Below are 11,052 nucleotides of genomic sequence, written 5' to 3' on the forward strand. Positions count from 1 at the left end.
CCTATACACGCTACAAGAGGTTATTAATGGAATTTTTAGGGAGAGTTTCTTGTGGATTTCTTTTTGGTTAAAAATATCTCATGGGACAAAGCCGTGGTGGGTCATGACACTATATATATAAAGAAGAGAAGCAAATTAACCATAATTGTGTTATCTTCCTTTAAATCCAGAATAATAAAATATAGTGTAGCGGGGTGATACATAATGATAAATAACCCAAGTGCTGTCACTAGATGTTCAACTCTAATGCCTTTAAAACAGCAGGTTTCAGCAGCTGAGATAGATAATAGCTAAGAATGTAAAGGAGCTTCTGGGGACCTAAATCATCAACATGCTACTACTTTTAGTACCAGCATGACCAACATTTTTTTCATATTTGTTTCATCTTGCGTTACATCTTACTTTTCTTCTAATATCCAGTTGCCTGCTGCAATGCCGTTTCCATTTTTCCTTCAATCTTAAAAAAAAAAAAAAGTTTATTGCAGCCAGTGGTTTTAAAACGAATCCTGGATTTGGGCCTTCTTGAAAAATGAGGTATCTCCCCAGCAAGAGTTTTAAGCTGTTGTTGCAGGAGACATGTTTGTTGTTTAAAGCCTGTGCCTGATCTTTGTCATTTCCCTTTCGTTTTTTGTTGCAGACGTTAGCGCATATGGGGTTAAGGGAGTATTGTCACCACAGTAAGCCGCAGACTTAATTTTTAAAGTGTTCTTATTTTCTGTTCTGAAGTTGAAAAGTGGCTCAGAATACACATGCGATTTGCTTTTCTACAATCATTTACAGAGGTTGCTGGTTTATTGGCTTCATCAAAGCATTATTTGGAAATGGTTTTCCCACAAAGTTTTGCTGGTTGTGCTTCTAATTTCTGAAACTATATTTTTTCTGAAAAAAACAAAGCTGAAATTCTTTATTTAAATCAAAATCATGCAGGTAAATACTGGGAGGTATTTTAATGAATTACAAGACATCCAGGGAAGTCTCCTTGAAGGACTTCTGTAAGTATATTTATCAATGAGTCACTTTGAACAAACCATTTCCAAATTATTTTCCCACATATGTCTGGCACTAAATGTAGTCTCAGTCTGAGAAATCTTATGGCTCTAATTCATCAAAGAATTGAAATATGTATACTTAGTTATTCTAGACAGATTTTAAGTGGCTGAGCATCTCTCTCCCATTCATTGCTAAATAAGAACCTAGAACTCTATTGGAAAACAGAGAAGTATGTCCCTTTCTGCAGCACGCAAATCTCGCGTTATTTACGGTGTAGGTGAGCAAAATGTTTACCAAGTTTGTATGACAAGTAGCAGCCTACTTATCTTAGGTATTTCCTAAGTGCCTTCATTCAAAAGTCCCCTGGCTGCTGTCTTTTCTCCTTCCTTTTCCTTCCTTCCTTCCTTCCCTTTCTTTACTTCTGTCTTTTCTATCTTTTCTGTTTTCTCCCAGCCTCTCCTTCGCTTTCTCTCCTCCCTTTGTTTCCCTGTCTTTCTCTCCCTCTCTTTTCCCTTTCTGCTTGTGTCTTTACAACCTTTCCAAATAAAATGAGACACGTATTTTGAGGTGATCAGCGAGGGTGTGCTTAGTGGGGTAAATTTGCCCTTTTTGGTATCTGCACGGTGTGGCTGGAGAGGACTCCAAGGAGGACCGAAGACTTGGGGGCTGGATTTGAAGGACGGGAGAGTGTCTTTCTTTCTCTGAAGCTGCAGTTGGGAGCCGGGGAAGGCGGTGTTTGTGCATTGGCAGCTGCGTGGGGCAGCCTGATTCGTTACCGCATGGAGAGGGCTCCTGCGCGTGTAGCGGATCCGGCCAGGGTGCCCATCACCTGCCAGACCCTGGGTTTACACAGCTTGTCAGCCTGTTCTGTGGAGATGGTCCTTTGATTTATGTTGTTTATTACAATGAGCTCACGTTTGTCAGATCTGGTCGGTAGGGAGAGAGCAGCACAAACTCCTGAGTCACGAAGGCACAGGAGCCCTGGCACAAGGTGCGGCTCTGGCTCTCGGGTGCTTGGCACTGGTTTCGCGGCAGGAGATGTGTGGAATTAACTGAAGGATAATATTTTATGTCAGTGGTTTGTTCTTTCCTTGGCTCAGGTGTTTTCCTAAAACTTTCGTCATCGAGCATCTTCTCTATAACATTAGGCTCGATGTTAGGGGTTCCAGGCAGCATGAATTTTGGAAGTCCTGCAGAAAAGTCTGGCAACAAGGATGGTGTGGGCAGGGAGAGGAGCACGGTTTGAGAGGCAAGGAGGAGTCGAAGACAACTCACTTTCCTGGTCCTGTTCAGTTCCATAGCACATACAGTCATCAGCCGACTTCGGGGCCAGTGTGTCCTGCTGTACCTACCCAAGGAGAGGCAGGTGTAACCCCGAGTTACCTCACAACCCGAAAAAGCAGGGCAGAAGAAGGATGTGCAAAGAGGGGATGGTCCGTGATTAGGAAGCAGGCACAGGGTGACTTCAGCACCTTCTCAGGTTGCGCAGGAAGCCGATGGCAGAACTGGAAACCGACCTGTGGTCCTCCGAGTCTCAGTCCAGTGCCCTGACCGCTGAACCATGGTTCCCATCACCCAAACTCGCACTGGGGCAACGCAAAAACCAGCTCACACGTCCAGTCTGCTGGTAAAACACAGGAGCTTTCAATGGGGACAGATGGACATGCAGGGCCAAATGCTTTCGTAAGCATAATTTGTTGTTGTGGTTCGGAAATGATTATACTCCAGATTTCTTTTATCTTGGAATTACCAATTCAATGCGTGATTGAAAGCTTTGAGCCTTCTGAGGGCTGAGTTCCTACGTTACATTTATGAGAGATGCACTTGCAAACACTAGCAAAAAATCAAATGTGCGAACGGATACTTTATAGGCTGCTGTACGTTTGTGTGTGCAAATAACTGCTTACGCAAGCCCTTGGCCCTAGGCGGCCATCTGCGTCCCCATCAAAGGCTCCTGCCTTTTCTGAGCAGAACTGAGGAGAAGCCTGACTTCTGTGAACGCTGAGACTGCACCTGCCTGGCCAGCGGCATGGGGCAGACACAGACCCTCCTGAATCCCTGGAGGAGCTCCTGTCCCTGTGAAGGGCACGGAGATAGAGACACGCTACTTCCCTCCACCCCTGTTGTCACTCAGGGAACTGATTTTTGGCACTGGACAGTAGTCCCCAAAGAACCTGCAGAGTGCACCGGCAAATGTTGGCTGGTGTGCACCATGGACAGGCAGCCTCCAGTCCCCAGCGCGAGCCTCCCCGGCCGCAGGCACAAATCCCAGTCCTGGCACTCAGCCCATGCGGGATGTCCCGTTGGATGCTGTCAGCTTCTGCAGGCTCACACCTGTGTGAAGTGTTGGATCTTGGCTCATGGGATTATTTAGGATAATTTCGTTACTTTGGCTTATTAGATTCACTATGGTTATTTTCTGAGCTGAGCTTGCTTATAACTAATAGTGCAGTTGGAGGTGAGTGGCAGTTCAGCACCTCGCTGGGCACTCAATATCTGAAATAGTTAAGCTGTAATAACCAGCTTATCCTCTTGCCCCTTATTTAAGCAACTGTCTTAGCAGTGTTTCTCAGACCCTCTGACTGTTTGTTCCCGGGTTCACTGGGAAGATGTCCTTGGGGCTGGCTGCCAGCGCTGCCCATGACCCTGAGCAATGGCTCCCACCGCTGCCCAGTGCCTCCAGCGTCAGGCGGGCACCTAGAGCTCCCCCGCTGCCGGGGGCTGCCCGTCCTCCTGGGGCCTTTCAGGGGTTCCACACCTCAGAAGGCACCCAGAGCTGTCAGCGTGGCGACTGTCTCCTGGGGTGAGCCAAGAGGAGAGCGAACAAGAGAACCTGAGGGTTTTCCTTTATCAACACTTCTACTGGAAAATGTGCATATCCTAAAATATGTGTATGTTCCTTTTTTCCTCCATATATTGAGGACTAGGTTTTGAGTTGTTTTGGCTTTCAGGTTTGCTTCATTTTGGTTTTTGGGGTTTTTTTTATTTGTATTCTAACAATCCAGCATTCTTTTTTTTATTATTCATAGGATTGTAAATGGAAAATGTACATGGAGATGGACGGGGATGAAATTGCAATAACCTACATAAAAGATGTGACATTCAACACTAACCTACCTGATGTAGAGATTTTAAAGATGACAAAGGTATTTACAGCCTTAAAGCTTTCACGAATTCACAGATCTCAGACAAAGACATTAAAATACCACAGCAGTCGACTTTTGTGCTTGCAGAAGCTCAGTCTCTTGACAGCTTTTAAATAAAATGCACATTTTAAACAGATTTGTATCATAATAGAGTTAGGTATTTTGGTTCTTTTTTAAGCTGACAATAATGTTAACAATAGAAAAATAAGAGAAGGAACTAATTTATATTTTCTTGTTTTAATTCCATGTTATATCATCTGAATTTATTACCCCTTTTTTAAAAACAGAATGCTCAAAAAAATTACTTTCCTTTTCAAGAGAGGAGAGTGATTTAAATGTTCCAGTTTGAAACTTCATGTGATTTGTCTGGGAGCTTTTTTTTTCCCCACTCGTTCTTTTTTTTTTTTTTTTAACATCGTTTTAGAACTTTTTTATGATTCTAAAATTCTCCCTTTCATGCAACGAGGGGTTGTAAAGACTGAAACCCATCAACAGACAGCACAGCACTGAACATCTGCAATTCAGTGTCACTGGGCATTTTACCTCATTTCAGAACCTGCCTGTAAATATTTACCAGCCATCATTTAGACTGCTCTTACTATAAGCAACAGAAGCTTTGTTAATGTAGAGGATATTCCGTTTGCTGTTATTTTAATTGTTTGTTTTTATTAATATGCTCCACTTGGTAACAGCTTACAAAATAAATTTCTAAATGAAAAAATATACAGCTTGATTACCAATTAGAATATTGTTCTGATGTGCATTGTTAAAAACCCCCCAAACTCCTGAATGCTTTTGTCTGTGGTTTTTTTGGCAGAATTTTGGAGGAACCTTTAGTTATTTTTTCTAAAGGAAAAACTGAAAATCTAGTTCTCAACAGTAAGAATTTTAAGAAAATAATGAAAATCCAATTCTCAACACTAAGAATTTTAAGGAAGATGTGAAAATATGAGTATTTGCCAAAAAGGATTCTTATATTTAATCCATACTGGTACTATTTTTATAGTTAGCGATATCTGGAACAACATTTGTGAATTCTTAAATTATTAGTCTGTTGTTGCAAATCAGTTTTCTGTTTAATCTTCATCTGGGATATTTTAATTTTTTTCCTAAAAGAAAAAAAAAAGCTTAAAGTTAAATAAACTAATAACTAGACACAATAGCACCGACTTTTCACATACTTCAACATTTTTATATCTGCCAGGGAATATCTCTGAAAATCTCTAGTTACTTGTTCTTGCTGGCCTCTGTAAGTCTAGCAGAAAAAAACTTGTACGTGCACAAAAATGGAAAAGGTTTATGCCCCCATGAAAACATTCCATGTTGTCTTACCTACTGTCTGTTATTTATAGAAATCTCGTCTCAGCTTCCTTTTGTAAGCAAGGAAGTAAATAATTCAAAAATGTATTGCTTTCTCTCATAAGATTTTAAGAAAAGTATTAATGTTAACAATATGGAAAAGGATGAGAAAAGGCAAAACATTGAAAATATCTTCGGGGTGTTTTCAGAAACAAGTCAGGAGGTGAAAAGCACCTTATGAAAGTCCCACCATGTTTTTTTCAGCCACCGTTTGTAATGGAGAAATGGATTGTGGGGATAGAAGAGCACCAGTCTGTAGAATGTGTTGTTACGTATGAGGTAAGCTCTAAGAAATAAATAAAAAAATGTTTATCCAAGATAAAAACTACATGGAAGGTGTGGAAATAGCATCCCCTGGCTTTGTTATATCCTATAATCAAGTCTCAGCAGCCTGTAATTAATTGTAAAATCTAAAGTTCGGAGCAAAAGCTGAATGAGGTGTTCAGAAACCATGTCCTTAGATTGCTGCCTGGGTTGGCTCTCTTTCTCAAGGACGAAAACTCCTTTTGCCTGAAGTGTAATGGTCGGTGTTGTTTGCATTACTTGAACAGACTATTTTTTATCTTTTCAATGAAGTGCTAATTATGAGAGCAGATAAGCAACAGGAGAAGAAAGGAAATGAGAAGTCAAGAGTAAAATAAGATAAAATAAACACTGGAAGACAGTTTACCTTGACAGAAATTAGCCTTAATAGAAAGAGTTTGCAGTTAATTTAAAAAGTGCTTTTATGAAGACCAATGCTGTGTGTCACAAGGAGGCTAATAATTGAGGTTCCAGCTCTGTCCTGCGCAAGGATTCAAGCAGTGATGGAGAGACAGGAAAATCCTGGACCTTGCTTGCGTGTCTCAGAAGTGAAGAACAGTAGTTTTCTTTCAGCCTGAAGTTTCTCACAGGAGTCATGGGCCCTTAGCAACAAATTGAAGAGCCTGATATTCCAGGAAAATTTTGTGTTGGGTCCCTCTGGAAAAATACCTGCATAGTCCTACCTTTTTTGGCAGAAAGTACTGCCCATTTGACACTCAGGTTAATATAAGTGGTAAAATCTACTTTTGTGTTTGTAGAGGAAGGCCTTCAGATCTTTCCTCCATGTCATACATGAATTGAAACAGTTATTCACTACCACATTTTTAGCATAATCACAAAATACCAGCCAAAATTATCGAGAGTCTAAAACTACTTGAGAACTGGCTAAGTGGTTTTGAAAAACAGACTATATTGAAAACGCTGTTGCCTCCCAGGCACTAGCAGAAGTTCCCTCAAAGGAGAGCTTCGTGGGTTGTAGGTCATGTCCTCATGTGCGTTATGTCCTCACATGTGTGTGATGTCCTTTCTGAGCAGAGTGATGTTAGAGCTCCCAAAACCACCAGGCACGTCCAAGCTATCTGCTGGAGCAAGGTGAAGGCGCAGGATGAGGTCGAGACAGTGCAGCTCATGATACAGACCTCGCTCTCCAACTCGGAGGCGAATTCACGGAGCAGATCTGACTCAAGTAAGTCACCGCACACAACGTTTGTTGTTGACAAGGGCAAGGTATATATGGGGAGAACAGTGAAATCTCAGTGCCATGATTCTCTTCCAGCAACAGAGCACATCTTGCAGTGTCAGCTGGTATTGTGGTCCCTGTGATACCTTTGTAGATACATGCAGGAGCATCATGGCATGTCTGACTTAGCTTAAAGGCAAAGTTTTGGGTAGTAGTATGTTCTGTATCACAGTGTTATTTAAGCGGATGACCTGTATGCTCCTATATAGAGGAAGCATGCTGGAGGCCGTCCATGGCAATTAGCTACAAATCTTCTGGAGTCATTTGCAGTTGCATATCAAGAGCAGACACAGAGCTCAGGTCCTTCTGCTCTAAAACCCTGAATGCTTCACATCTTCCAGTAAGAAGCAGCCTTGAATCCTGACACTTTTTCAACCTCCTCCTTTGCTGCCTTTGGGTCAACCTTTCAATCCCCTCAGTGTAGATGATCATTGGGAGAGGTGTTTCTGCCTATGGACAGTTGAGGGGCAGCGCAGGAGCTGGAACAAGACACCAGCCAGCAGAGGGTGAACTTCTATTATGCGTGCTACTGCCAAATGTAGAAGAATGGCCTCGTGAGTTGAGAAGTGCTGAGTTTAGACTACAGGCACATCTAGAATGGGTGTTCTTGTTCCTAAGCACTTGTGATCCATCTGCAAAACAACTGTGTTTTGTAATGCAGGTGGGACCTAGAGTGTGTCTTAAAAGCAGATTAGCTCTGCTGATGGAAGTTACCCTGGGTTTTCAGGGTGATAAGCCATACAGCCATACCGAAGTGTGATGTTGTATCTTCACAGGTTGGCTCTGCCACAGTAAGCTGAGCTGCTTTCGTTTTTCTTGTGGTGAGAAGTGGGAGAGCTTGTCTGTCCCTTTGGTACGTGGAGGAGTTACACGAAGGCTCTAATGTATTGTCAGCACCCAGGTGAATAGGCACAGTTCAGAGGAGGTGCTTTACCAGCCAGCTTGAAAGCTGTGCCTCAGCTCTAGCAAACCTTCTGGCCTGTCTTCTTTACCAGACCACTTATCCCAGGTTTAAAACACCACCACATCCAAACACAAAGGTAAGGGTAATACCTGTCTAATAGGTTAAAATAACCAACAAGAAGTATGGGCTGTCACATACAGCATTTAATTCAGTGTACAGAGTTAGTGGCTCGGAGACCAGGTGAGGGAGAAGCCCCCCAGCCCACAAGAGGTGAGAGGCAGCCCCACAGGGCACATTGGGAGGTCCTTGCTGGGCAGCTGCTCCCTGGGCTAGTGACTGCAGCTAGTCGTGTGGATCAGGGACTGAACAGCCTGAAGGTGCTGAAGGGAGCCCCTTGTTCTGGACAACATCAGCACTGGTCCCACAGGGCATCTGGTGGCTACCTGAGAGATGCTAACAAATGAAGACCAAAGCTGAGGTCCTGAGCCTGCTGCTTCCAGGTTTATGAGGTCTGTGTTTTACATCCACAGCCTTGGCAGGAGGGCACGAGGAAATGGCAGAGGAGATGGTGTTGAGCACGTACGTTTCAGCATGCATGTTTCTTTTGAAACCATGACTTTAAAGAAGGTTAAGAAGCAGAGCAGGCAGTTCCCAACTGTTTTTTCTGTGAAAGGAGGTTCACCTCTCAGTGCAGCCGGAGTTATCTGCTGTGGTGGTGTCACACTTGTACTTTGACAGGAAAGACAGTTTCGTTTTGACGTGCTTGACGTTAAGTTGAAGTGATTTAAATCTCTTGGGATTCAAGCAAAGTCTGAGGAAAGGAGGAATGGAAGAGACCATCCATTACATCTTAACGGGACCAATCCTAATGAGGACAGAGCCGCTACCCAGCTCTCGCGAAACTCCCCGTGGCCATTGCAGCGAGAGGCAGAGGGTACATGGCATAGAGAGTCTTTCCCTGGAAAAACAGCAAAAGGCGAGAAAGGAGCTGGGGTCCTCTGTTGAAGATAATAACATTTCAGTTGTGTTTATGCTCCTTCAAGCTGTCAGGGTTATGCTTTCCTGTTAGAATGATATTAGCAATCTTTAAGGACAAATCATTCAAATCTCTCTAGAGCAAAATTATTATGCTCCCTATGGGTTTTTGACCAGAGCTGTGGCCTCAGATAAGAGGAATTCCTGGTCTCTGCTCTACCCATAATGTAGCAAACCAGGAAGCCCTCACAGTTCAAATGGAAAATTTACAACAATTGTATTTGCTATAGGCTTTCATGCCAGCCACAGGATGGACTTTCAAAAGTGCTTCAGTCTGATCTCTGGGACCTACAACTTTTGTTATGACCCCAGGGCTGTGACAGTAGGTGTGAGGGAATTGTAATACAGCGAGTTGCTCACAGTTAAGCACTGTCTGAGCTATCCTGGCTCAAGCCTGCTGCCTCACCGGCTTTTCCACATACAGAGCTGATTTTCTGCGTGAAGCCGGACAGCAGTGTAGCTGGGGCTTCAGCTCAGTACCTGAAGCATGCAAAGTGGATTGACTTCTGAATTTGTAGTAATAGTAACAACTGAAGTGGCTCTAGTTGTTATGGTGTGTAGCAGTTTGAAGAGAAAATGGAGCAAGAGGCATTGAGTCTGTCTGCTGCAGCAGGGATTTGCACTGGGGTCTGCATCACCTCTGTCTCTGCGCTCGGCTGCAAACAGTATCACAGTGCTGGCTGGGAGAGACGCGGGGGGAGGGTGATGCTACAGCAGTGCCAGCACCTTGGGGTGCCTGCTTACATGCTCCTCTGGAGGTCTCCAGGCTCCAAGAGCATCACAGGAAATATTTAAAACCAGGTCGAATTAAAAATACTGGGAGGCACTTGGGAATGGGAACACACCTGAACAGCTAAATGGATGAGTTGGTAAGCATCTTCTAGTCTAACCTCCATAATCTGCACTGGCATCAGAAACATTTGCATCACTTGCTATTTTAGAAGTCCAACATTATGTTCAACCATAACATTGAACATACTCAAACCTAGGGCTGCTTTCTGCAAGGCTGGGAGGGAAGGAGTGATCTGAGATATGTCGACATTCTTCTGAGAGAAACCCTAGTGCCTAGCCTCCCATCTTTGGTAAACTAGAGAGTGGTTTTCCATCAGTTCACAGAGAGCTGACTCCTCTTCCATTTCCCCTCCAGGCACCGACAGCCAGCGGATGCAGACACTGCGGATGCACCAGATAGCGAAAGCCATTTCTCTGCAGCACGGCCACCCCCACAGCCCAACCACTGTCACCCACTACCTGCCCTACCTTCGCAGCCAGGACTCCTACGCCGCTGCCGTGAGGAGGACGCGTAAACCTCTTCTCCTCAATCAGCCACTCCAGAAACTCCTCTCCCCTCTCACACAGTTTGATGAGAAACCTCTCGAATCTGCAGCTGAACTCGAAAGGCAGCAGCACCTCCAGCACAGCCTCCGACACCACTTCGGACAGGGACAGGTCTGCCGGCAAAGGCAGAAGCGCCTCCCGCAGCGGTAACTCCCGCAGCTCCTCAGACGGGCGGCGCAGCGGGACCAGCTCCCCGGTGCCCCCGCGGAACTCGGGGAGAGCTGGCAGGACTTCCTCGCCGGCGGCCTCCCAGCACCGCCGGTACCCCCGTGGCTCTCCCCAGCCCAAGGCCATCCCGGGCATGCCCCCCCAGGGCGAAAGCGAGCCCAGGAGGGGTGAAGGGGAGAGCAGAGTCAGCGAGGGGGGGTGGATAAAGGTGCAGCATGCCAAGAAGCCCCACAGGCAGACCGCCGGCAAGCCAGGGAAGGAGAGGTCCAGAGGGAGCTGGAGGGGCCGGAGGACGTTCTGAAGGAGGAATTTGCCCCTTTATTTAACTTAACGTTCAACCTAGAGAAGATACAGCCGCTCCTATTTAATTTGTCACATGCAGTTGCCAGTGCGGGCCAGGGCCTGCCAGTGGGAGGGGAGAGCTGCTCGCCTCTCTGCCCATCACCGTCAGTGCTGAGGGATTCATCTGATTTTCTCCCGTCTGTTTGGCTGCTCGTGTTCTCAGATGACTGGATATCCACTGATTTCCTTAATATTTCAATAATAAAATCAGTAAGGCGCAGCTGGGT

The 11,052-nt window shown here is 44.9% G+C and overlaps 1 protein-coding gene across 1 annotated transcript in view; it reads left to right on the plus strand.

The window, feature by feature from the left end:
* Positions 1-10,784, plus strand: part of LOC104271310 (mitogen-activated protein kinase kinase kinase MLT-like) — a gene marked incomplete at its 5' end in the record, with an annotated part of 31,660 nt that extends 20,876 nt beyond the window's left edge. The window contains 5 exon segments of the mRNA XM_009865938.1: positions 4,020-4,136; positions 5,700-5,774; positions 6,834-6,984; positions 10,125-10,287; positions 10,289-10,784. Coding sequence (XP_009864240.1) covers positions 4,020-4,136; positions 5,700-5,774; positions 6,834-6,984; positions 10,125-10,287; positions 10,289-10,784 — 1,002 coding nt within the window.
* Positions 10,785-11,052: the final 268 nt, after the last annotated feature.

The sequence above is a fragment of the Apaloderma vittatum genome, unplaced genomic scaffold, assembly GCF_000703405.1.
Source record: "Apaloderma vittatum isolate BGI_N311 unplaced genomic scaffold, ASM70340v1 scaffold27523, whole genome shotgun sequence".
NCBI lineage: Eukaryota > Metazoa > Chordata > Aves > Trogoniformes > Trogonidae > Apaloderma > Apaloderma vittatum.